We start from the raw sequence: 27,275 nt of genomic DNA, 5'->3' as shown, positions 1-27,275 counted from the left end.
TATGTTTATTATTTATTTATTTTTTACACTGTTTTCTTTTTTTTATGGGAAAAGGGGGGTGATTCAAACTTTTATTAGGGAAGGGGTTAAATGACCTTTATTAACACGTTTTTTTACATTTTTTTTTTTGCAGTGTTATAGGTCCCATAGGGACCTATAACACTGCACACACTGATCTCCTATGCTGATCACTGGCGTGTATTAACACGCCTGTGATCAGCATTATCGGCGCTTGACTGCTCCTGCCTGGATCTCAGGCACGGAGCAGTCATTCGTCGATCGGACACCGAGGAGGCAGGTAAGGGCCCTACCGGTGTCCGATCAGCTGTTCGGGACGCCGCGATTTCACCGCGGTGGTCCCGAACCCGACTTCAGTTTCACCAGTTTCACTTTAGAAGCGGCGGTCAGCTTTGACCGCCGCTTCTAAAGGGTTAATACCGCACATCGCCGTGATCGGCGATGTGTGGTATTAGCCGCGGGTCCCGGCCGTTGATGAGTGCCGGGACCGAAGCGATATGATGCAGGATCGCGCCACGATCCCGCTTCATATCGCGGGAGCCGGCGCAGGATGTAAATATACGTCCTGCGTCGTTAAGGGGTTAAAGTGTTAATAAATAAAAAAGTGTAAATCTGTTTTTTCCACTTTACCCCCCAAAAGCGTAAAAAATAAATAAAAAAATAAACATATTTGGTATCACCGCGTGCGTAAAAGTCTGAACCATCAAAATATATTGTTAATTATCCCGTACGGTGAACGTCGTAAAAGGAAGAAAAAAAAACTCAAATTGCTGCTTTTTTTGGCACATTTTTATTACAAAAAAAATGAATAAAAACTTAAATATAAACAAAAGTGGTACCAATAAAAACTGCATATCTGGGCGCAAAAAATGAGCCCTCGTACCGCCCCGTATACAGAAAAATGAAAGTTATAGGTGGTCCTTTTCATTGTATTGACCCACAGAATAAAAAAAAAACATGTAATTTTTACTGTAAAGTGTACAGCGTGAAAACAAAACCTTCCAAAATTTGCTAAATTGCAGTTTTCTTAAAATTTTTCCCACGTAAATAGTAATTTTTTGGTTGTGCCATACATTTTATGGTAAAATAAATGTCATTTCAAAGTAGAATTGGTGATGCAAAAAACAAGCCCTCATATGGGTCTGTGGATGGAAATATAAGAGAGTTATAATTTTTAGAATGTGAGGAAGAAAAAACGAAAATGCTAAAATTAAAGGGGTATGCCAGGCCAAAACTTTGTTTTATATATCAACTGGCTCCGGAAAGTTAAATAGATTTGTGAATTACTTCTATTAAAAAATCTTAATCCTTCCAATAGTTATTAGCTTCTGAAGTTGCGTTACTGTTTTCTGTCTAACTGCTTTCTGATGACTCGCGTCCCAGGAGCTGTGCAGCTCCTATGGGGATATTTTCCCATCATGCACAGCTCCCGGGACGTGACATCATCATTGAGCAGTTAGACAGAAAACTTCAGAAGCTAATAACTATTGGAAGGATTAAGATTTTTTAACAGAAGTAATCTACAAATCTGTTTAACTTTCCGGAGCCAGTTGATATATAAAAAGTTTTTGCCAGGAATACCCCTTTAAATTGGCCTGGTCTTTAAGGCCAAAATGGGCCTGCTCTTAAAGTGTTAATGCAAGTCTGCGGGAGGGCGCGTGGCCACAGTCACGCCGCCTCCCATAGATTTGCATTAAGGGGGCATGAGGGGTCGGAGCCATGACATCACGAACCACCGATCCCTGTATCGTGAGTCATCAGCCACTGAGCAAACTTAGCTCTGTAGAGCTGATGACTTGGGGGACTGCAGGAGAGATCGCGGGGGTCCCCAGCAGTGGGATCCCCGTGGTCAGACATCTTATCACCTATCTTTGGATGATGTTGAGGGGTGGGGTACCCCTTTAACACATATAGTTGTCGATCATTGAGTGGGATCGCCCTCTTGACTACAAAGCCTGAACGAGAAGAGATTTACATGAATTAGTGACAAGCGATCCATTAAATATATATGAATCTACTTGTCTCCTTCTCTTCAACATGATGCGGATTGACCTGCATTTTTCGGGTTCTTTTTATAGCCAGTGAACAATTGGATTGCAGTGGAAATTCTCAATTGTTGTGTGTGAGCGATCGAAGGAGAGCCACAGGGAGGTCGCATTCTCTGCATCTTCCCTAACACACAATGCTATGTATTGAGCTCCAGAGTTGGCTGCCTTCATGTTGAACTCCTTCAGCTTGGCCTTAGATACTTTCTATTGGTGATTAATGTAGTTCCTTTCTACCTGTGCCTGCAGTCATGCCAAGATGTAGTAGTGAGGGGCTAGTTTATTCTTGGGCTCAGCTCACACTGTCTGACACTGCAATAACATTTTCAAATGACAGGGACACTTTGAAGGCCAACAAAACAATGCTTAAAGGAAAACTGTCAGCTTGCTCCCCCCCCCCCCCCCCGCACACACACACACACACACACACACACACACACACACTAACCAGCAGTACTAGCTGGTAGTCTGGGGGACACTGATCAGTCTGGTGCTTACAGTGCCTGCATCCGCTGCTCCGTTCGGCCGTAATCTCCTATTTTCGGTATATGCTAGTTAGGTGCTAACTTGCACCGGCCAGGCTAACTGGCACTCTGACGTTAGCGTTTCTGGCCACACCACCGCCCAGCTCATCAATATTCTTCGCTCTTCTCCCTGCTCTGTAATGTGAAGAGAGAGGGGAGGGATATTGATGAGCTGGGCGGTGATGCGGCAGGAAACGCGGTGGATACAGGCACGGTAAGCATCAAACTAATCAGCGTCCCCCGCACTACTAGCCAGTGCCGCTGGTTAGTGCGGGGGGAGCAAGCTGACAGTTTTCCTTTAAAGGGGTTCTTCACTGGGAAAAAAAAAGTTTTCAAAACGTCTGGTGCCAGAAAGATATACAGATTTTTTAAATTCCTTCTATATAAAAATCCTAACCCCTCCTGTACTTATTAGCCGCTGTATGCTCCAGAAGAAGTTGTGTAGTTTTTTGCAATTTGACCACAGTGCTCTCTCCTGCCCCCTCTGTTTGTGTCAGGAGCTATTCAGAGCAGTAGCAAATCCCCATATCAAGCCTCTCCTGCTCTGAACAGTTCCTGATATGGATAGAGGTGTCAGCAGAGAGCACTGTGGTCAGACTGGAAGGAACTACACAACTTCCTCTGAAGCATGCAGCAGCTGATAAGTACTGGAAGGATTAAGATTTTTATATACAGTAAAATCTCCCTTAGCGGACACCTCCCAATAGCGGACAGTTTTTAATTCCCCGGCAGAGTCCCATAAGACTTAATATATTTGCACCCTCCAAATAGGGGATATTCCCAATAGCAGAGGTGGACACTCCTAATAGGGGACAAAACACTTCCATTAGGGGACAACCAGGCTTATGTGCTGGCTCTACCTAGCACACAGGGCCGCTGTCAGGGGGTACATCCAATACCCCAGTAAGGGGCCCAGGCCCCCGCTGCACCACCCTTGAAGCCCCAGCACAAAAGCAGAAGACCACTGTTTAGACATATACCGGCCACATCATTCACCCCCTCCTCCCATGATCCCCCCCCCCGTGCCACTTTATTCCCCCTGTGCCAAATCTTTCCCCTTTATTACCCCCTGTGCCATATAACTTCCTCTTGATCCCCCTGTGCTATTTCATTCCCTTTTCATTGCCCTGTGTGCAAATTTACCACCCCATGTGCCATTTTATTCCCCCTTTATCCCCCTGTGGAACTTCGTAAAGAGGGGGGGGGGGGGGGTAATGAATTTACACAGAGGGTCATAAAGGGGGAATGAAGTGGCTCGGGGGATTAAGGGGAAATCATGTGGTACAGGAAGTAAGGGGGGGGGATAATTTGGCACAATGCACGGGTGAATAAGATGGCACAGGGTATAAAGGGGGGATGAAATAAGGGGGGCGGGGATAAGGGGAGATTAAACAACACTGGGAGATTAACTGTTATGTTGCTTTTTATAGGTAATTTAACTCTGGGGTGAGTACAGTACAGTATTCTGTCATTTAGGAGGATTTTTGAGCCTTTTTTTTTTTTTTTTTCCCAATAAGGGACGTCTCTCAATAGCAGACCCTTTTTTTTTTTTTTTTTTCCTGTGAGTGTCCACTATTGGGAGATTCTACTGTAGAAGGAGTTTACAAATATGTATTACTTTCTGGTACCTGTTGATTTGAAAACCTTTGTTTTCCACGGGACCCCTGTATTCTGCTCATGTGACATCCAGCAACCCCCCCACCAACCTTGCAAGCCTTCTGCCTATGGGAAAATGTCATATCTAGAACATGCAGCTTTTTGTAAAGAAGTGACAAAAACATCAAAGTGCAGAAAATTGCTGCAAGTAGAACACTTTTCATGTAGAATTTTTAGCTGCAAATGATATATAACACTGAATACTTTTATACGGGCAATGATCGGGTAGACCAGTGTCTCCAAACCAGGGGGCCTTCAGCTCTTGCAAAACTCCAACTTCAAGCAGAAGCTGGGATAGACTCATGCTGCCCTATAAATCATTGTTGGGCAGCCACACGTCTTCCTGTGTATAAGGCATCTGCAGCTGACAATGATGTAAGAGGAGAGCCACATGAACCATGCAGCGATCGTTCAGAGGTCAACGCCATGCTAAATAATTGAGCCGTATAAAAGGTTACTTCTACTAGATCAGCACTCACGTCAGGCAGCCTAAGGCTGTGTTCACACAACAGATTTAAACCAGTCTCTGCAGCAGACATTTATGGTAGACCCGGGGTCCAGTGTCTGCTGCTTGAATGGGGCAGCAGGTTAGTATGTATGCTACTGCCCCATGCCGTCTTTTTGGGACTGATGGAGATGGCATTGTTTACACGTTGCCAGCAATCGCATGACTTGGCTGCTATCTCTCACCACTTGTTTGTGTGTTTTCTTACAATTCACCACCCAGTTTAACCCCTTGGGGACCAAGTCCATTTTGACCTTATGGATCAGGCCATTTTTTGCAAATCTGACCTCTGTCACTTTATGCATTAATAACTCTGAGATGCTTTAACTTATAAATTTGATTCAGAGAGTTTTTTTTTTTGTGACATATTCTGCTTTATGTTGTTGGTAAATTTTCATCGATACTTGCATAATTTCTTGGTGAAAAACTCAAAAATTTCTGGAAAAATTAGAAAATTTTAGCATTTTTCGAACTTTGAAACTCTTTGCTTGTAAGGAAAATGGTCCTGCCAAATTATAAATTGATTCACATAAACAATATGTCTACTTTATGTTGGCATCATAAAGTTGACATGTTTTTGTTTTTTGAAGACATCAGAGGGCTTCAAAGTATAGCAGCAATTTTCAATTTTTTCCCGAAAATTAAAAAATCTGAATTTTTCAGGGGACAGTTCCGTTTTAAAATGAATTTGAGGGTCTCTGTTAGAAATCCCCTATAATGACCCCATTATGAAAACTGCACCCCTCAAAGTATTCAAAATGACATTCAGAAAATTTAACCCATTCAGGTGTTTCACAGGAATAGCAGCAAAGTGAAGGAGATAATTCAAAATCTCCATATTTATTTATTTTTCATTTTTACATGAATGTGTTATTGTAGTCCCATTTTTTTCTTTTACAAGGGGTAAAAAGTCCCCCAAAATGTATAACCCGAAATCTCACGAGTAAGGAAATGCCTCACATGTGGATGTAAAGGGCTCTTTGGGTGCAGTAGAGGGCTCAGAAGGGAAGGAGCAACAATGCGCTTTTGGAGAGCAAATTTTCCTGAAATGGTATTTGTTGGGCTTGTTGCATTTAGGAAGCCCCCATGCTGGGTACAAAATGCGCTCTAGCAGCACAAGGCTGGGGGTTCCAGCGGTCAGACCAGGGAACATCTCTAAGATCCATACAAGGTCTACATGGAAACACTCCATTCCGCATTTCCTGTTGTCCCTTCTGTCACCAATGTCTCTTAGGAGTGCAGTAGAGATGAGCGAACTTACAGTAAATTCGATTCATCACGAACTTCTCGGCTCGGCAGTTGCTGACTTTTCCTGCATAAATTAGTTCAGCTTTCAGGTGCTCCCGTTGGCTGGAAAAGGTGGATACAGTCCTAGGAGACTATTTCCTAGGACTGTATCCACCTTCTCCAGCCCACCGGAGCACCTGAAGGCTGAACTAATTTATGCAGGAAAAGTCAGCAACTGCCGAGCCGAGAAGTTCGTGACGAATTGAATTTACTGTAAGTTCGCTCATCTCTAGAGTGCAGCCTCAGGCTTTGGGCCTATTATTTTGATTAATAATAATGTCAGTTTACATGAAGATGTTAAAGGGATATTTTAGCCCTAGAAGAAAACGTGAATGGGGTGCTATTTAAAAGAAAACGGTCATCCTGTTTACCCACAGTAAACACAATACACCGGGTTATAGTGAACAGGAGACCGATACGGGGTCTCTGATTAATATACATAATTTCAGTCCGGTGCCTGGTCCCTCTGAAGATCAGCTTCTATCTATGCTGAATTGCATGCTGGAGGTGGGATCACCAGCTGAATTTGAGTATTCATGGCCGCTGGTCACGTGCGCGCTCAGTAGGCTCAACCGCACAAGTGATCAGCGACCATGAATGTTCAAATTCACCCGGCGGGCCCGCCTTCAGCCTGCAATTCAGCGTAGATAGAAGCTGATCTTCACAGGGACTGGGCTTTGGACTGAAGGTATGTACATTAGTCAGAGACCCCCGTATAGGTCTCATGTTCACCTGCACTATAAACCGGTGTATTGGGTTTAGTGTAGGTAAACAGGATGACTGTTTTCCTTTTTAAAATAAAAAAATAAAATGATTTGCCTACTTAAATCCAGTACAGCTGCTGTTCCAGTACTCCCCCCAGTCCCTGACACTCACCACTGTTTCCTATGTTCATATGTAATGTATCGAAGGTCCTTCGTTTATTTTTCCTGTAGCCTTCTGCGCTTTGGTGATCACAATATTACCACCAGTAACTAACAACTGCAGCCAGTAAATATGCGATGTGTAAATGAGGATTTTTATATTACTGGAAGTACATAGTGGTAGTGCCTGCATGTATTTTGTTTTATAACAGTGACACGTGCTGTCAGTAAAGTGTTTGTACTATTGTTACATTCTGTGTCCTTTTCAGAGGGAAACAATGGAGTGAATTCAGTATGTGCTGTACTTCCTCTATTCTGTGCATATCTGAGGACAAAGCAGGTATTGAAGAACATGAAGTATTTTTACTCTTCTCTCTCTGCAATAAAGAAATCAACCTACTGGAATCCAAACTATCTCATGCATTTCCCCAGCAGAGAGTAACGCTGTAGTATGAAGATTCATAGCCATGCCCCTATGAGGCCCTTTGTATAGTATGTTCTATTCAGACCTTTAAGCTTTTCTGGGTTTTTGTGTATATTTGATAGTAAGGCTGACTTTGCATAGCCATATTTTATACATTTTAGAGGTACATTTCAATACAGCCCTTGTGGAGTTAGGTGTTGCGGCTGTGATATAAACACAAAATCTTGGCTACAGTACGATTTTAAATCACCATATTGAAAGGCTCAATAAGCCCTCTGCCTGTAGCTGTATTCCAGTGTATTGGAGAAAAGTGGATTGCTCATGGCTACCAAGTAATCCATGGCATTTGTGTTCTACCTTGCACTAGAAATATGACCTCATGGATGTGAGATGTTGGCGCACAGAGGACTGTTTAGACTGTATTTCTTACTACTACTGCTTCAGGCCAGAGCTCCACAGCTCTGATGTATTGTATGTGATGTGCTACACTGCAGTGTCATGTGAGTTCACAATTGCATGCAAAGGATGTCCGGGCATGCTGGCAGTTGTAGTTTTGCAACAGCTGGGGACACACTTGTTGGGAAATGCTTACAGGCAGAGTTTGCTTAGCCCTGTCCCTTACCTGCATGATCTTTGTGTCAGATTCTCTTTGATATCTACATGTCATAGGCTGGCCATACACTGGTGTCTAAATGACTTGGTGTTCAGTCGCTCCATAATGGTGGTTGACTTTTAGTTTAGGATTGGATTTTTGGGATGTACCTCTGTTCAACATGAAGAACCTTTTAATGACAGCACCCAGCAGACCAAGTTTCCAAAAACATATTTGTCCAACTAAATCTGTCAGGCTCTTATCTTTCCGAATCAGTTTTACTTTATGGTCCTCTTTAGTTTTTCAGGCAAATGAACTTCAGGGCCAAGATGTTTCTGCTTCACAAGAACACAAATTGCCTCAAAGGGTTCTATAGGATTGCAAGGTATTTTCACAGAGGTTGTGCCTGTCACATTACAAGCTTTGACATTCTTGGCATTCTTTATCTTGGTTTTGTTCTAGTAGTCTTTAGTCTTTCTAGACTTAAGTATTTTTGTATTTTTATTTCACCTAACTCCTGTTTTGTGTTTTTGTAGCTTCTTCACAGTTTGTATAGGCTGATTATTTTATGTCGACAGCAAGTGGCCTGGTGTTGGCCTGGTGTCTTCCTGTAAAAGTAAAGTTTACTTGTCATCAACTAAAAGGGCTCTGTGCGCTGAGGACGAGCGGGGCTCTGTGCGCTGAGGACGAGCGGTGGCTCTGTGCGCTGAGGACGAGCGGGGCTCTGTGCGCTGAGGACGAGCGGGGCTCTGTGCGCTGAGGACGAGCGGGGCTCTGTGCGCTGAGGACGAGCGGGGCTCTGTGCGCTGATCTCCTCACAGAGAGACACAGACTATAGCTGCAGGGACAGCATTGGTTCACTCAAAATATATGCATTTTTTAATCAATGTATATTAGATATATAATGGAATTATCTACATTATATAAAAGGTTTTTGTTGACAAGTACGCTTTTTAAAGGCTTGCTTTAGTGTCACCCAAGGCAAAGTTCACACTTATGTTGGATCTTCTTGAGGGGGGGGGGGGGGGGGGGGGGGGGGGGGGGGGGGGGGGGGGGGGGGGGAGTCCTCTGTCGCAGGTTACTTTTATTTACCAGAATCTGAATGGACCAAAGTAAAAACAAGCTGCAAGTTATATATAATTTTTTTTTTTGTCCAGTTAAACCCTGCAAAATAGACATCAGAGGAAAACCTGATGGACTCCATTGAAATGGTATCTCTGGTGTCTGTTGGACCTTTGGAACATCTCACTCTGTTCTGTGGGGCTGAAGGAGCCTGATTGTGCTCCAACACAGATGTAAACTTAGCCTTATAAGCATTATTGTGCAGTGCCTGCTGACAATGTACAGAATGGAGTAAAAAAATATGCAAAGTAGCACTCTCCTAGATAGAAGGAAGCATGCTCTCTGGTGCCATCTACTTGGGGGAGCATCCATCCAAATCAAGAGGCCTAGCAGAAAGGCATTTGTCACAGGACTGAAGAGGTACTTTCCTCTAGAGCAGTGGTCTTCAACCTGCGGACCTCCAGATGTTGCAAAACTACAACTCCCAGCATGCCCGGACAGCCGTTGGCTGTCCGGGCATGCTGGGAGTTGTAGTTTTGCAACATCTGGAGGTCCGCAGGTTGGAGACCACTGTTCTAGAGGAAAGTACCAAAACATTTTGGCTTGACCAGCCAATCCCCATTCGTGTTACAAGGCTCTTAAGAGGGCAGAGCATGGGATGCTATCTCCGGTAGGTGGCACCAGAAATAAAGTTTCTTCCATCGGGGTGGGTTGCATACTGACTTTTTTTTTGGTTTTCTCCAAAAGATTTCAGCAGTTATTGTGTTATCTCCATTAGATGAAGTTTACACCTTTCACTTCTATTGTATGCTTCTAGAGTATACCTCTGTTCACACAGTCATTGTCCCACCTGGCTTTCAGTGTTAAAGGGGTTTTCCAGGGATAGAAAAAAAGAACCTATTTCTTCTAAAAACGGCACCACCCCTGTCCTCAGGTTTTGCGTGGTATTACAACTTTGGCTCTATTTAGCTCAATGAAACTGAACTGCAATACCACAAACAACCTGATGACTGAGAGTGCTGTTTTTGGAAGACATTAGCTCCGTTTATATTCCTGGATAACACCTTTTTATGTCTTCAGTGACACAAAGCCATCCCCATGTCTATTTGTGTGTGGCTCCGCTCTATTCACTGATAATAGGTGAGGGTGGTCCAGCTGGTTTACATTTCTGCCATAACTTATGCCATACTTTTGGGCTGCTGAAGTCATGTTGAGTGAAAAAAAACCTGTAAATCTTTTGCACAAGGTAAGCATGAACCAATATTAGACCTTTTCCATCAGGTAACTGGTGTAAAAGTATACATTTTAGGTTCTGGTAGGCAGATTCTATGGCCATACTCCCTTTCAGTCCTCCACAACTACTTACTAACCTTCCAAATGTAAGATACTGCATTCACACCACGTTTTGTACATACGGGTGCCGGATCCGGCTGGGGGAGGGGAAAACCTGGCGCACCCGTACCCCAGCTGGATCAGCCCGTGATTCCATTTACTTTAATGAGCCGACCGGAGTCAAACGGTGACTCCGGTTGGCTCAGTTTTGACCCGTATGCGGTTTTGGACCGGACCCAAAACCGTAGTATACTATGGTTTTAGGCCCGGTCAGGAAACCGCATACAGGTCAAAACTGAGCCGACTGGAGTCATCGTTTGACTGCGATCGGCTCATTAAAGTAAATGGAGTCACGGGCTGATACGGCTGGGGTACGGGATCCGGCACCCGTATGTAAAAAAAAACGAGGTGTGAATGCAGCCATAGCAAGAAACCTCAATTCAAGGGAGTCCTGTCAAGAGACACATGCTGCCAAAACTGGCACCATGAAATACCCGCTAAAGGGTTTGTTCACACTACCTAAAGGAAGCGCTTCCACCTGAGTCTGTCTGAAGGACAGGAGTTGACCATAGAACGAAAAGTTTCTTTTTTTTTGTATCTGCCTCCCCCCCCCCCCCCCCCGCTCAACTTTTGTGAAATTTAAAGAGGTACTCCGGTGGAGTTAAACAGATTTGTAAATTACTTCTATTAAAAAAAAAATAATCTTAATCCTTTCAGTACTTATCAGCTGCTGAATGCTACACAGGTAGTTCTTTTCTTTTCTTTTTTTTATTTCTTTTTAGTCTGACCACAGTGCTCTCTGCTGACGCCTCTTTCTGTCTCAGGAACTGTCCAGAGCAGGAGCAAATCCCCATGACAAACCTCTCCTGCTCTACGTGATTTCTGACATGGACAGAGGTGTCAGCAGAGAGCACTGTGGTCAGACAGAAAAGAAATTCAAAAAGAAAATAACTTCCTGTTTAGTATACAGCAGCTAAGTACTGGAAGGATTAAGATTTTTTTTTTTTTTTAATTGAAGTAATATAGAAATCTGTTTTAACTTTCTGGCACCAGTTGATTTAAAAAAAAAAAAAATTGTTTTCACTGGAGTACCCCTTTAAGTCAATGTAATCAGTCTGGACCCTAGGGCAGTGTTTTTCAACCAGGGTGCCTCCAGCTGTTGCAAAACTACAACTCCCAGCATGCCAGGACAGCCGTTGGCTGTCCTGGCATGCTGGGAGTTGTAGTTTTGCAACAGCTGGAGGCACCCTGGTTGAAAAACACTGCCCTAGGGTGTCAGTTGTGCTCCGACCCGTTCAGTGTCCATTTGGTGCAAACAAGAGCCGAACAGACCCTGAATGGGCCGGAGCACATTGGCAGTGTGAACCTAGCCATACATAGTGATATAGATATATAGATAGAGATATATAATTTATTTATTTTTTCTCCTGGAACTTAACTGGAGTTTGTGAGAAAACATTAAAGGGTTAAAAAAGGGTCCTAGGGCATGGTGTGACGGTGTATCTAAACCAGTTTTTTCCCAGTTGGTGTGCATCCAGCTTTTGGTAAACTACAACCCATAGAATGCTCGCTGGGAGTTGTAGTTTTCCAACAGCTGAAGGCACATTTGTTTGGAAACACTGATCGAGACTATTCCTGTGGCTTCTTCTTGACCGACAGGTCTCTTAGGGGGAAGTTCTCTCTCTATAGAGTAGGACCTATGTCAGTGGTGAGAGTCACTATTGTATGCGGTCACAAGATAGTGGGTGTGAGAATGGGAAGTGGGCTGAGTGACTCACCTGTTATAATGCTACGTGTTCTCTGCCGGCTATTGAATCACCATTGAAGTATTTTATTTTGGCATTGTGTTTTGTCTTTAGCTGAACTCTAACCTGTAAATCAGGAAGTTGCGCTATGACACATCTACCTTTTATTTTTATTTTATTTTTTGTATCACTTTTTCCTGCTAATATTAGACACTTGTAAGCTATATCTAATGCTTGTATACAACAGTTTATCTTCTAACTTACCTCCCATGAGTAGGCAGCATAATAGGGGTAAATGCAAACATAGTGGAATTCCGTGCGTTTGCAGATTCCAAACGGAAAACCCATAGCAATTTACAGTACATAACTCCAAGGCTCTTCCAAAATCTCATCCACATGTTAAGGGAAAAAACCTCTGGAGAGAATTCAAGGCATGTTGCAGTTTTTCTGTTCCTTAGCATATGAATTTTGTTGCAGATTTTCTACTGCTGATTCCGCACTTGTGTATCTGTGGTGGAAACTCGCCACCGCTTCTGGCTTCAAATTTTTCCATTGCAACTCTTCACCAGATTGTAATATTGCATATTCATACCATATACATAATCTCAATCCAGTACAGTATGTATTGGGGAGTTGTGGTGCCCACGAGCTGCAGAGGGTAGCGTCTACAGCCTGGAGAACTGACAGTGCCCACTCATAAATCACTGGCCTAGGCAGTTTTATGAGGCAGGCTGGCCGCATTAGTGAAATAATAATTTTCACTGTTTAAGGCCCCTTTCACGCTACAAAAAACCTCCGTTTTTTTTCTCCCGGCAAAAAATCCCGTTCAGATCATTGGGATTTTTTGAACATCCTTTTGCATCAGGCATATCCGTTTTTACTGATGTCAGTTATTTTTTGCCGGCACAAAAGATGGTGCATGCACTAATTCTTGGTCCGTCAAAAAGAAATTGTGAAAAATCGGATGTTAAAATTTAATATTTTAAGTGTATGGGAACCGGATGTTCAAAAAAAACTAGGGATCGACCGATTATCGGTTTGGCCGATAATCGCGATTTTGGGCATTATCTGTATCGGCAATTACCTTGCCGATATGCCAATAATGCACCGCACCGCGACCGACCCGCTGCACCGCTCCGGCCCCATTGCCTCCCCCATCCCCAGTTTTAGAATTAGGCTGGGTTCACACTACGTTTTGTCCCATACGGGAGCGCATACGGCAGGGGGGAGCTAAAACCTTGCGCTCCCGTATGTCACCGTATGCGCTCCCGTATGTCATTCATTTCAATGAGCCGACCGAAGTGAAACGTTCGGTCCGGTCGGCTCATTTTTGCGCCGTATGCGCTTTTACAACCGGACCTAAAACTGGTCAACCACGGTTTTAGGTCCGGTTGTAAAAGCGCATACGGCGCAAAAATGAGCCGACCGAACGATTCACTCCGGTCGGCTCATTGAAATGAATGACATACGGGAGCGCATACGGTGACATACGGGAGCGCGAGATTTTAGCTCCCCCCTGCCGTATGCGCTCCCGTATGGGACAAAACGTAGTGTGAACCCAGCCTTACCTGTTCCTGGGGTCAACGCTACTTCTGGCTCCTGCTGCGTCCTGCGTTACGCTGTGCGCAATGACGAGTGACGCGACGTCAACGTCAGTGCGCACAGTGACAGCTCAGGAGGGCGCCACCGGAGCCAGATGTAGAGTTGACCCCGGGAACAGGTAATCATAAAACCGGGGATGGGGGAGGCAATGGGGCCGGGGCGGTAGGAGGCGCGGTGCGGTGGTGTGGGGGGGTGTCGGTGATAGGACTCAGGACCCCCGGACAGGCAGGGGGAGAGAAGCGGGTGGCGACGACTGTCTATGGCACCGCAAAAGCCGCTGCAGTTCATTGATTTAAAGCGCCCGCTTTAAATCAATGATCTGCAGCGGTGTCGCGGGGGGATAAATAGCCGATAAGTTATACCGGAATATCAGTATAAGCTATCAGCCCTAACCTCCACAGATTATCGGTATCCCTAAAAAAAACATCCGTGATCAGTTATTGTCAGGTTTTTTTAATATCTGTTTTTTGCACTGAGCATGCTCAGTACAGCTTTACAAAAAATGGTTAAAAACCTGATTTAAAAAAACAGGATGTAACTGGTGATAACGAATGAACAACATCAGGTTTATTTAAGGAAAAAACCATAAAAAATTACAGATGATGGTCATCAGTTATCATCCATTATTACCAGTTATTGCAACCATTTTTTGCAACCATTTTTTTTTAAAAAGAGCAGCAGGTAGTGTGAAAGGGGCTTAACCCCTTCAACAGTATGAGCTGTCCTCAAAGCTCTCTCCACCCACTTATCCTTCTTTCTGCCATCTCTATAGGTCCCCCTACACGTTAGTCAAGTCGGCAGAGCGGACAGTGTATGTATACCACCCCAGAGGATATTTGGGAGGGATGTATTGTATTTCATCTGCTTGACCCTATTGTTCTCAGAGAGCTAATCTGTCAGGCGCTTACCCCTCCTTTCTAAAGCCAAGTAACTATTTGTATGTGGGGAATGGTAAAATGGCTGGTGAAAGGGTATGGGCTTAGAGAGCAGAACATCTAACAGACTTAACCTTTTTTGAGGTTGAAGCTAAATAATGGGAAAATTATTAATGAACATTGTTTCCTGAATGCAAAACGAAGTGTCCATAGCCTTTAACCTTTCTTGATCTTTGTATTTAGGATCTGAATATGGGGCAGTGCATATGCTGTTTTTAATGGTATGTAGAGAACTTCACCTTTAAATCTAAGAACAGATGAATGTTTAATAAGGAAGGGAACACCAAACCGTGTGATGTAAGGAGCGCTGATCAGTGTGACAATGCAATAGCTTCACTTCTCTCCCACAGAGGTCTTAGAATAAATAGCATTTACGTGGTGAGCATCTTGGCAAACCACAACAGCAGATGCTATATTTAGAGATCGATCTGGAAGGAAAGAACAGATTTTATCATTGCTTCTGTTATTTCTGTGTGTTTTGGTAAGAGATTTTACATAGATGTGGAATCCTTTATTGGTAGTCTGAATCAGCGTACTATATATAGCTGGGAAATCTGCATTACAAAGGTGCAAGCAGTAATAAGTGATGCTATTCCGGTGAAGCAAGGTCTGTATGTGAGCGTGTGATGAGGAGGAGCTCTAATGGAATCAGTAGCAGGATTTGTGTGTCTGTGGATTTAGATTATGAGGATAGTGCATGTAGTGTTACAGTGCTGTCCTGCATTATCAGGAATACCTTATACAGTGGTCCCTCAACATACGATGGTAATTTGTTCCAAACGACCCATCGTTTGTCGAATCCATCGTATGTTGAGGGATACGTGCAATGTAAAAAGTGCATTTAATACTCACCTGTCCCCGCCGCTCCGGACCGTGTCCTCACCGCTCCCGATGCTGTCCCGCTGCTCCGGCGTCGTCTTCTGGCTTCTTCCGCATCTTTTCCGGTGTCTGGGCCTCACTTTCTGGTGATGTTATTATGTTGTTGCACTGGGACGGCGTGCGTAACGACGTAATAACAACCCTGGAAAGCGAGGCCCGGACCCTGGAGAAGATGCAGAAGACGCCGGAGGATCGCGAAGTGGACCCGAAGCAGTGGGGATAGGTAAGTGAACCTGTCCGGGATGCTTAAACTGCTATCCGACAGCAGCTTAAGCATTTTGCGCTGTCGGATAGCAGTTAATGCGATGGCCCCGACATATAAAAGCATCGTATGTTGATGCTGACATCGACATGCGATGGCCTCTGAGGCCATCGTATGTCGATTTCATTATATATCGGGGCCATCGCATGTCGGGGGAGTTACTGTACTTATGACCACAGTTACTTTCCTTGCAAGTAGGCATGAAATCAGATTACTTGGAAGTACCCTCCTGACACATGAGCAGAATGCAGGAGCCAATCATGAATAATGTACTGATTGCCATCATGGCAGCCTTTGTCTTATTCATTAACTAGGCCGCACAGATGTGTGGCTGCAAAATCTTATTGTAGTAATATATGTTCGAAAGTTCTAGGAAAGTTTGTATATTTAGCTCAGGCCATGTTAATATCTGCATCAGATGTTCTGATAGGGGCATCAGTCACTGATTCTAGCAAAAATCCTTGGCAAATTGGCACTGAATGCAATGCTGTTTTGTCCAGTAAATTGTTGCACACTATGCCATGCACTGGTCACACAACAGTGATGATTAGATGAGTGAAGTTAGTGATTCGATTCGTCACAAACTTTGCGGCTCGGCAGTTGCTGACTTTAGCCTGCATATAGGAGTTCACCTTTCAGGTGCTCCGGTGAGAGAGTCTCCTAGGACTGTATACACCTTTTTCCAGCCCACCGGAGCACCTGAAGGCTGAACTCATGTATGCAGGCTAAAGTCAGCAACTGCTGAGCCGCGAAGTTTGTGATGAATCGAATCACTAACCTCGCTCATCTTTAGTGATGATTTCATTGTCCTGCTCTTGGGAACAAGTTATAAAAATTAAACATTTATTATACTGCACTAAAATTATATCTACATACAGTATAGTCCTGTCTTGCAGGAACACATAGACTTGCATCTGGCAACAGGCTTGTAGTCTATTGGATTAGCAGACCTCCTGGGGGACACGGCTTATAACCACATTGTTTTTACACAGAACCTGCTTGACTTCTGCATCAATAATAATACAACGTAATTGTAAAAAAAAAAAACTGCTTCCATTTCAGCGGAAGATAAGAAACAGCAGTGTTGTTAAGAATCCAGCCTGGTTGTGGTGGCATTGATGCCAGAAAACAGCTGAGTAGGCTCTTTTATGTAGTTTTACCTTCCTCCCATAGATGTAAATAAAATAGCACCATGAGCTATGTTGTTTCTATAAGACTGGCAAGCTAGGACATGCATCTGTTAGACACTTTTGGCGTACAAGTAATATTCAATAGTATTCCTCCACCAGATTACTGGAGATTACTACACTTCTCACAATGCAGATTATCAGAGAAAGCAAATGTATGTAAACTGTAAATGCGCAGGCTGATACTGCAGATCGATACGATAGAAGGAACGCAATATATTTTGAAATATACTGTTTTGTATGTAGATGTAGCTGAAATTGGGTTTAAACTAAACCTGCTTTATTGCGGCTAGAGATGAGCGAAATTACAGTAAATTCGATTCGTCACGAACTTCTTGGCTCGGCAGTTGATGTCTTTTCCTGCATAAATTAGTTCAGCTTTCCGGTGGGCTGGAAAAGGTGGATACAGTCCTAGGAGGAGACTCTTTCCTAGGAATGTATCCACCTTTTCCAGCCCATCGGAGCACCTGAAGGCTGAACTAATTTACGCAGGATAAGTCATCAACTGCCGAGCCGAGAAGTTCGTGACAAATCGAATTTACTGTAAGTTCGCTCATCTCTAATTGCCGCATCGTATTTTGTCTCCTTTTTGCCCCTTTCTTTCCTTGTTGATAGACATAGAGGGCGTCAAGCACGGTCTCCAAGTTCTGCACAATACTGTAGCACTTAAAGGGGTTGTGCGCTGCACTGCCTTTCGGAGCTCCGCTCACAGCGTCCGGAAGTTCATTACTCCGAACGCTGTGTGCAGGCTTCCGTGTTCACGGCCGCAGGGCGTGACGTCTCGCCCGCCCCCTTGTGACGTCTCGCCCGCCCCCTTGTGACGTCTCGCCCGCCCCCTTGTGACGTCTCGCCCGCCCCCTTGTGACGTCTCGCCCGCCCCCTTGTGACGTCTCGCCCGCCCCCTCGACGAAAGTCTATGGAAAGGGGGCGTGACTGCAGCGCACAACCCCTTTAAGCTACTTGCTCCGCCTTCTTGACGCTGGGCTCAGCCAATTAGTTTACATTGAAGTCTGTAGCTTCAAATTCTGCGCATCAATTATGTGCAGGAATAGTGTACTTGAGAATTGAATCCGAAGATGTTTTCAGAAATCACAATATTTTTGGTAGGGATCGACCGATTATCGGTATGGACGATATTATCGGCCAATAATCACGATTTTGGGCATTATCGGTATCGGCAATTACCTTGCCGATAAGCCGATAATGCCCTACCGCACCGCGAACGTCCTCCAGATGAACGCCCCCCCCCGACCCGCCGCACCGCAACCGCCCGACCCACCGCACCGCGTCACAACCCCCACCGTAGTGCTGGGCGGTATACCGGTATGGATTTTTGCCCATACCGCTATACCGGTTGGGCCCCTCCCCCACCCTCCGAGTCAATAAAAAAAATTAAACTTACCCGTAATGGGGGTGGTCCGGGCCATCCATCCTTCCTTCCTGTAGTGTCCGGCGGCATTCCGGGTGGAGGGTGAACCGGTCCGGGCTGTCCTTCTTCTCTGGGGGGGGGTCATCTTCTCCACTCCGGGCAGGCTCCGGCCTAGTACGCTGCATAGACGCCGCTACGCCGTGACGTCAGGTGCGTCGCTGCGCAGGGGCGTCACTGCGTAGCGGCGTCTATGCAGCGTACTAGGCCGGAGCCTGCCCCGAGTGGAGAAGATGACCCCCCAGAGAAGGACAGCCCGGACCGGTTCACCCTCCACCCGGAATGCCGCCGGACACTACAGGAAGGAAGGATGGATGGCCCGGACCACCCTGACAGGTAGGGGGAGAGAAGCGGGTGTTGGTGGTGGCGACGGCGGCCTATGGCACCGCAAAATCAATGTTCTGCAGCGGTGTCGCGGGGGGATAAATAGCCGATAACTTATACCGGAATATCGGTATAAGTTATCGGCTATCGGCCCTAACCTCCACCAATTATTGGTATCTGCCCTAAAAAAACGATATCGGTCGATCCCTAATTTTTGGCCTATTCTTAGCATAGATCTTCAGTTTCTGACCTGCCATCATACTGAAAAGCATTTTGTAGAGGCTCCAGTATTCAGGCGAACGTGTATATCAAAGATGCTGTATGCTATTATTAAAAATATTATTGATAATAATAAATATCCGTATTACTTTCCCTGTTGGTAATGATTTTATATATTCTCTACATTGATTCAAATTACACATTGCCCCGTCACCATTTAGGACAGGGGGTGGGGGATGTCTGACAGTGCCCACCAAATCATCTGTTCTGCCCCTGCCAAGGCTGGTTTTTAATAGGGATTACTGGCTAGGTAGCGCAAGATTCTCATTCACTGTACTGCAGCACCATCTCACTAGTTAGCGCCAGATCGCACTAATGGTAACAAGGATTTGGCATTGCAATTTGGGAAAAACCACAACCCCGCAAGGTAAGCTGGGAACATCCAGCGGGACTTTTTTTGTGACGATTATTCAGATTTCTGTAGTGTGAGATAGTATTGTGTGGCCTGAAAAACATCTTATAAATATCCAAATGGCCCTTAAAAGTAAAAATGTTCCCCACCCTTAAATTGGCTATTATGTTTATATGCCATTTGCCATTTATATTTTTCTTATATGCAATTTTGTGCTATTTTCTATTTCTGCTCTATTTTGACATTCTTTGGTATTAATTATATATTTTTTTCAGTCCATCCCATTTGTGCCTTTTTATTAAATCTGTCGTTTTAATACAAGATGGCTAAAATAAGGGGCATGAATGTGTTATTATTTTTATTTTTTTTTGGCCTGAACTATTTTTCTTTGTTATATTGTATTGCCTAGACCCTAGACAATCCTATGTGACTGTTGTATGTGAATAGCCTGTTAAGTTTACAACTTCTCATAAAGGCATACATTTGCAATAAGCTTTAAGACAATAAGGATTTTCAGCTGCATAAAGATTATAAAAATGCCTGTTCTGTCAACATGAAAAACAAACTATTCCGTAAAGAGTTATGATACTGACTGAAAAAGTATGAAGCCACTTGTTGTTCAGAGTGTATAGTAGGGCTGCACGATTTGGGGAAAATGTGTGATATGCTGGGAGTTGTAATTTTGCAACAGCTGGAGGCACCATGGTTAGGAAACACTGACTTAGCATTTGAATTTTGTCATCGGCCTAGACCCCCCATTTGCGTGAAATGGTACCGGGCCCACCACTATAGTTAATCGCAAATTTTCCTAGGGATAAGATTGGCATATGGCAATTTGTAAAAACTGTGATGCTGTTGTAATGTCGTGCTGCCTTTGTGTTTTGTAATGTACACATCCCTGTATGAGCGGAGCACTGAAGGACACACATGTGCAGTCACATCTCTGCATAGTAATTACTTAATCCCTTCACAGCAGACAATAGAAATGGAAGAACAGGGCTGCTGTAGTAGCATGGTGGTAAGAAAGGTTGCAGATTCGTTTTGTAAAGCTGCATTGCAGGATGTAAAAATGGTGGATGGAATAAACCCTTAAATATTTCAGTTTACTGTCCACAAACTTAGGTCCTGAAAATAGTGATATATTAAACTTCCTCTCCTGCTGGTACAGAAGGCTAGGCTAACATCTTCATTGGGAGATGGAGCAAATAGTTTTCTACACGCGATGGACTGAGCATCTCGATGGAGCCTGTTGACTTTAATGTGGTCTCTCTGGTTCCCAGCCGTTATTTTGCCTTTGAACTGGACAAATAATAATGCTGCATACAGCATTTGTTTTGTCCTGTAATTGAAACGGAGCTGCAACGAATGTCTCAGAGCCTCAGAAGCATATGTGAACAAAGCCTTAGCTGATCGAAGCAAGATATTACCAAAGCTGTCAACACATTCAGTTCATTGGCTGCAAGTTTCGGCTGCAGTGGTAACATATAATAAATACATAGAACCCAGTGCTATAGTGGGCGCCCTTACTTTTCTACTCCCATTCTACCCCCAAATATATTTGGTATGATAATGGCTAAAGCATTCGAGCACTGTATTCTGGCTGAGCTCTATTTGTCTTCTCTACTGTAAAGGCGATATGACACCCAGGGTCCCAGCAAACCATGTTTGGGGGGAAAAAAATCAATTTACACTTTAGTTAAATCATTGAAAAGCCTAATAAAAATAAAAAATAAAAAAAAAAGAAATAAAAAAATATATATACGTGTGTGTGTGTGTGTGTGTGTGTGTGTTATATATATATATATATATATATATATATATATATATATATATATATATATATATATATATATATATATATATACACATACACACACACACATACACACACACACATACACACACACACACACACACACACACACACACACACATATTGGCAGATATCTTACTAGAACATGTCTTAAGTTAGTTCCACATAGTTAACAACATTTTTTTTTCCCTTCTAGATGTTACAAGCAATGATGTCCCTGTGTCCCTAGTGCTGCTGTCCGTCTGCAGTTTTATTGCTTTGGTGGTGCTGCTTATAAGCTGTATATCCTGCTGCAAAGAGGCCGAAATAGACTTCAAGGTGAGACCATTCCTGTAATGTAGTTCTCTTATCAAGATGTTGTTCAGTTTTTGATCGGGGAGGAAGGGTGGTAGTTTGGTATCGGCTTTGGGCACATGTCATGTTACAAACATTTATGGTGAGCAAACATTGTAAAGTGGTTTCCAGTGGAATGACCTTCCTTGGTACTAGTTCAACCTCTGAATGCATGAGCTGAAAAACTGAAATGCAAACAACAATATCAAGTCTCGGTGATCAAAATCTAAGCATGAATTGCTGGTTTAGCAGGATCTTCCAGCAGCACATGATTCAGATGTGTTTCCTGTAATTCGGCTGCACTATTTCATAGCCCTGATTAATCAGACTTTTACCATCATATGTTGAGATGAGCGAACTTTTGAAAATTCAATTCTGACGATTTGCCGAATTTTCCCCAAAACTTCGTTTTCGGTTGAATTTGCAGCGAATGTGTATTAATCGGCTATTTCTGGCCTACAGAGAGCCTCAATAGGGGTGTAGAACAGTTTGCTTTGCTCTAACACGCTTAGGTAGTGTGCTGTGTTAGTGAAATAATACTGTTATTCAGTATGACTTGCAGATTACAGGCATTGCTATTAGAATCACTACTGCAGAGCATCGATGTGGCAGCAGGGAGACCATATGGTGTCAAAATTGAAGAAGATAGAGATTTTTTTTCATGTCATTTTTATTTTATTAGAATTTATTTAAATTTTTTGAGTACCCATTCTGGTGAGCATAGACACCACCTTTTTCAGCCCCTGCCTCTCACCACCTCCCTGACTATGAAAGTGCGAATGTTTCATTTAATCAGTTAAAGTGGTACTCCAGTGAAAACCTTTTTTCTTTTAAATCAACTGGTGGCAGAAAGTTAAACAGATTTGTAAATTACTTCTATTAAAAAATCTTAATCCTTCCAGTACTTATTAGCTGCTGAATGCTACAGAGAAAATTCCTTTCTTTTTGCAACACTGATGACATCACGAGCACAGTGCTCTCTGCTGACATCTCTGTCCATTTTAGCAACCATGCATAGCTGATGTATGCTAAGGGCAGCATGGTGGCTCAGTGGTTAGCACTGCTGCCTTGCAGTGCTGGGGACTTGGGTTCAAATCCCACTAAGGATAACAATAAATAAAGCGTTATTATTATTATAATAACGTCAGCAGAGAGAACTGTGCTCATGATGTCATCAGAGAGCATTCCAAAAAGAAAATTATTTCCTCTGTAGTATTCAGCAGCTAATAAGTACAGGAAGGATTAAGATGTTTTAATAGAAGTAATTTACAAATATGTTTAACTTTCTGCCACCAGTTGATTTAAAAGAAAAAAAGGTACCCCTTTAAGGTTCATTGTTATCGCTCCAAGCTGTTTCATTGGATTCTTGTGATAATTCCACAGATAATGACGTCAACGACCGTAGGGCCTCAGTCTTCAGTCTTTTTTTTAATTTATGATTTATATTAGATTCCAAAGTTTAATGTCCGGATGTTTACTTTGAACTAATACTGTATGACTACAAAACCCAATCTAACAAGTAGTCACATGGCGGCACAATGACAGAGCCTAAAGGGGGCAGCAGCATGAGGAGACCATAATCTGGAAGAATGACACAGCCTGGAATTAGAATTTAAGGGAATGTCCCAGGCCCAGCAGCATCCCTAAACCATATAGTTGCTGAATGACACAGCCTGGAGCAGGCGGCAGCATGAGTAGACACTAGGGCTTCACAATCTCTAAAATTAAAAGATGAATTTTTAAAGTGAAATTGATGAGTTGTTAGCTAGTGCTACCATAAAATATTTGTAGGTAATGTTCCAGGCCCAGCAGCATCAGTAAACCATATATTGGCTAAATGACACAGCCTGGAGGTGGTGAAAGCATGAGGAGACCATATAGTGTCTGAATGGCACAGCCTGGAGGTGTTTGAAGCATGAGGAGACCATTTACCAAATTTAAGATTTTGACATTTAAAATTTTGAAATTTAAATTTAGGATGTTGAAATTTTAGCTATCACTACCAAGTTTTAGTGTCCTGGCCCGCAGCGCGTGGGTAAAAAGGACCAAATTTAAGTCACATCACATGGCGGCACAATGACAGAGCCTGGAGGTGGCATCAGTATGAGGAGACCATATAGTGGCTGAATGGCACATCCTGGAGTTGGCTGAAACATGAGGAGACCATATAGTGTCTAAATGACACAGCCTGTCGGTGGCTGAAGCATGAGTAGACAATAGGGCTTCACAATCCCTAATATTAAAAGATGAATTTTAAAATTGAAATTGAAGATTTATGGTAGCTAGTAGAGATGAGCGAACTTACAGTGATTCGATTCGTCACGAATGGAGATGAGCGAACTTACAGTAAACTCGATTCGTCACGAACTTCTCGGCTTGGCAGTTGCTGACTTATCCTGCATAAATTATTTCAGATTTCAGGTGCTCCCGTGGGCTGGAAAAGGTGGATACAGTCCTAGGAGACTCTTTCCTAGGACTGTATCCACCTTTTCCGGAGCACCGGAAAGCTGAACTAATTTATGCAGGAAAAGTCAGCAACCGCCAAGCTGAGAAGTTTGTGACGAATCAAATTTACTGTAAGTTGGCTCATCTCTAGTCACAAATAGAGATGAGTAGAGATGAGCAAATTTACTGTAAATTCGATTCGTCACGAACTTCTCGGCTCGGCAGTTGATGACCTATCCTGCATAAATTAGTGCAGCTTTCAGGTGCTCTGGTGGGCTGGAAAAAGTGGATACAGTCCTAGGAAAGAGTTTCCTAGGACTGTGTCCACCTTTTCCAGCCCACCGAGGCACCTGAAAGCTTGACTAATTTATGCAGGCTAAAGTAAGCAACCACCGAGCCATAAAGTTCGTGACGAATCGAATTACTGGAAGTTCGCTCATCTCTAGTAGCTAGTGCTACCATAAATATTTTTAGGTAATGTCCTAGGCCCAGCTGCATCAGTAAACTATATAGTGGCTTAATGGCACAGTCTGGAGTTTGTGGCAGAATGAGGAGACCATATAGTGGCTGAATGACACAGCCTGGAGGTGGCAGCAGCAGCAGCATCTGGAGTTCTGAAAGTTACCCTAATGCAGAGGAATTTCTGAAACTGGGAACCTGCACCTTAATTATGTTTTACAGTATCCATGGCAGCACAATGAGAGAGCCTGGAGGTGGCAGCAGCAGCATGAGGGCAATGCCAATTGAGGGTTGAGTCTGAGGAACCCACCGACTGTTGACTGGGGATGTTAGATGTCATGGGATGAAGTGGATGACCGAGTGAACCAATCATTCACGGCTGCTGGGTTGCTAGTCGCGACACGACCGCTAGCTGACACCGGGAACTCGGACCTCTTGTTGTGACGCCTGCTGGCACACACCCCTACTCTGCTGCAACCTCTGCCTGATGAATTTAGGCCTCTGCCACTCCTGTGCACGTCCTGGCACTACTCTGCCTGACATACTTATTGCATGTATGAGGGGAGTACAATACGCTTCACCACGCTTAACAGTATTTGTCTAGAACAGCAGCAGGTGTGTACTATTGTCTGTCCTTTCACAGTATATAGGCCCTTGAGAGTTTAACGGGTACAAAATAGTAAACTACTTAGATGTAGATATGTTGTATGCACTTATGAGGGCAGAAAAATGCGCTACAGTAGGGACTCATTAGGGTTATAGGTTGAACTTGATGGACTCTGGTCTTTTTTTGACCTTATGAACTATGTTACTATGTAGTACGCTTAAAAATATATATTTTTGCACAACACAAGCAGTACAGTCTCTTTGTACTAAACCCAAAATTGCACTCTCTCACGGACTATTAGGAATGGACTGCTGGGTATTATACAGTCTACAGACTAGTATAACCAGCAGATTATTTGCTGTGGAACAAAGACACAGAATTTTGCAGAAAAATTATTCCTGCCACCTCTGCTAAGGTTTATGAAGTTGAGGCAGCTTGTTGAAATGTGTGAGGCAACACACAGCTCTCTGCCCCTCTCTGTAATACTATGCCGAAGAAAGTGACTGGGATGTTAATGGCTGCAGTAAAAATTATTTTCAGTGAAAAAAAAAGCACTGCTCTGCTTTCTCTGTCCACCAGAACGTTGATGTGACTAGGAGATGAAATGCTGCTGTAATAAGCTTTTCTGTGTAACACACGCTCTCACGCTGTGTGTCCTATCTCTCTGCAGTGTAATGAATGAAGTGACGAGACGCAATATGGCTGCCGATAGGGCTGTGACATCACTGGCTGGCAGGCTGCATCCTGCATGTGATTCAGGGTCATCCCGCCTACCTGTCTTCCCGCCTTGCCTTCCCAGCATTCCTTGCCCCATGTCCTGACATGTGGATCCACCATTTTAGATGCCCTGGAGCCTGGATGGCACTAAATGGAGTTTAATGAAGCGATTTGCGTGATAGAAACGCTGCGATATTCACATTCCTTGCGAATCAAATTTTCATGAAATTCTTAACTAATTCGGGTTTGTCAATTAGATTCGCTCATTTCTAATCGTATGCTTCCATATGTAATGGAGATAGCCAGTAACTAATGGGTTAATTGTATATTATCTGAATAGCTACATTTATAATAAATGTGATTTGGAGACTGACACTTTTTCTCTGCTTTAAATCCAGCCTGGTAACATTCCAGGAAGAAATGTTGGCATCTAGTCAGCTTGATACACAATGGATTTCACTGTACTGTTTGACAAATATTGCAGTCCCGCACCCTCCCCTGACTGTTAAATGTCAGAATTGATGTTGATCTGGACAAGAAACCATGTATTCGGGTGGCATAGGACATGGAGTGGATTTATGATAAGTTTTTATCAAGGTTCTTTCCAGGTTCATTGTCATCACAAAGAGATCTGCGCTTTTCAGACAGTAAATAAGCATTTAATAGTTTACCAGGATACATATTCTGATTTTGTTAGGAACAGCATGGGAAATGTTAAAGGGATATTCCAGGAAAAAACTATTTTTTTTATATATGCGTATGTATGTTAGAGCTGGGCGGTATGACCAAATATGTGTATCACGGTATTTTTGTAACTTATGCTGGTTCCACGGTATATAACGGAATTTCTTTCAAGAAAATCATTTGACCTGTTAGCGCTCTTCTGCTCCCCCCCCCCCCCCCCCCCCCCAATCATGTTACCCGCCAGCACTGTTCTGCTCCCCCCCCCCACCAATTATCAGCCCATCGGGGTACTACTCACATATGTCACCCGCAAGCACTGCCCTCCTCTTCTTTGTTGGGGGCGGCCGGCGCTGGAACTCACTGTACGCCAGTGGTCTCCAACCTGCTGACCTCCAGATGTTGCAAAACTACAACTCCCAGCAAGTTGTAGCTTTGCAACAGCTGGAGGTCCGCAGGTTTGAGACGACTTCTGTACGCTGTATCCCTATGCCCGGGCTATCATACTGGCTCCAGAAAGTTAAACAGATTTGTAAACTACTTCTATTAAAAATTCTTAATCCTTCCAATTATTATCATCTGCTGAAGTTGAGTTCATTTCTGTCTGGCAACAATGCTCTCTGCTGACATCTCTCTGTCTCGGGAACTGCACAGAGTAGAAGAGGTTTGCTATGGGGATTTGCTTCTACTCTGGACAGTTCCCGAGACAGGTGTCAGTTGGACAGAAAATAACTCATCTTCAGCAGCTCATAAGTACTGAAAGGATTAAGATTTTTATTTTTTTTTTGTTTTGTTTTATAGAAGAAACTTACAAATCTGTTTTAACACAAATCTGTTTAACTTTCTGGAGCTAGTTGATATATAAAAATAAAAAAAAACACCCAACGCCATTCCGTGCGGAATTTGCACAGAAATTCTGTG

General features: G+C 43.6%; 1 protein-coding gene across 1 annotated transcript in view; it reads left to right on the top strand.

The window, feature by feature from the left end:
- Positions 1-27,275, top strand: part of LMTK2 (lemur tyrosine kinase 2) — a 104,195-nt gene that overhangs the window by 3,188 nt on the left and 73,732 nt on the right. The window contains exon 2 of the mRNA XM_056536913.1: positions 21,309-21,430. Within this exon, the coding sequence (XP_056392888.1) occupies positions 21,309-21,430 (122 nt within the window). The remainder of the gene's footprint in view (positions 1-21,308; positions 21,431-27,275) is intronic.

Source organism: Hyla sarda, chromosome 8 (assembly GCF_029499605.1).
Source record: "Hyla sarda isolate aHylSar1 chromosome 8, aHylSar1.hap1, whole genome shotgun sequence".
NCBI classification, from domain to species: Eukaryota; Metazoa; Chordata; class Amphibia; order Anura; family Hylidae; genus Hyla; species Hyla sarda.
The sequence above is the reverse complement of the archived record's forward strand: the minus strand, read 5'-3'. Positions and strand labels throughout refer to the sequence as shown.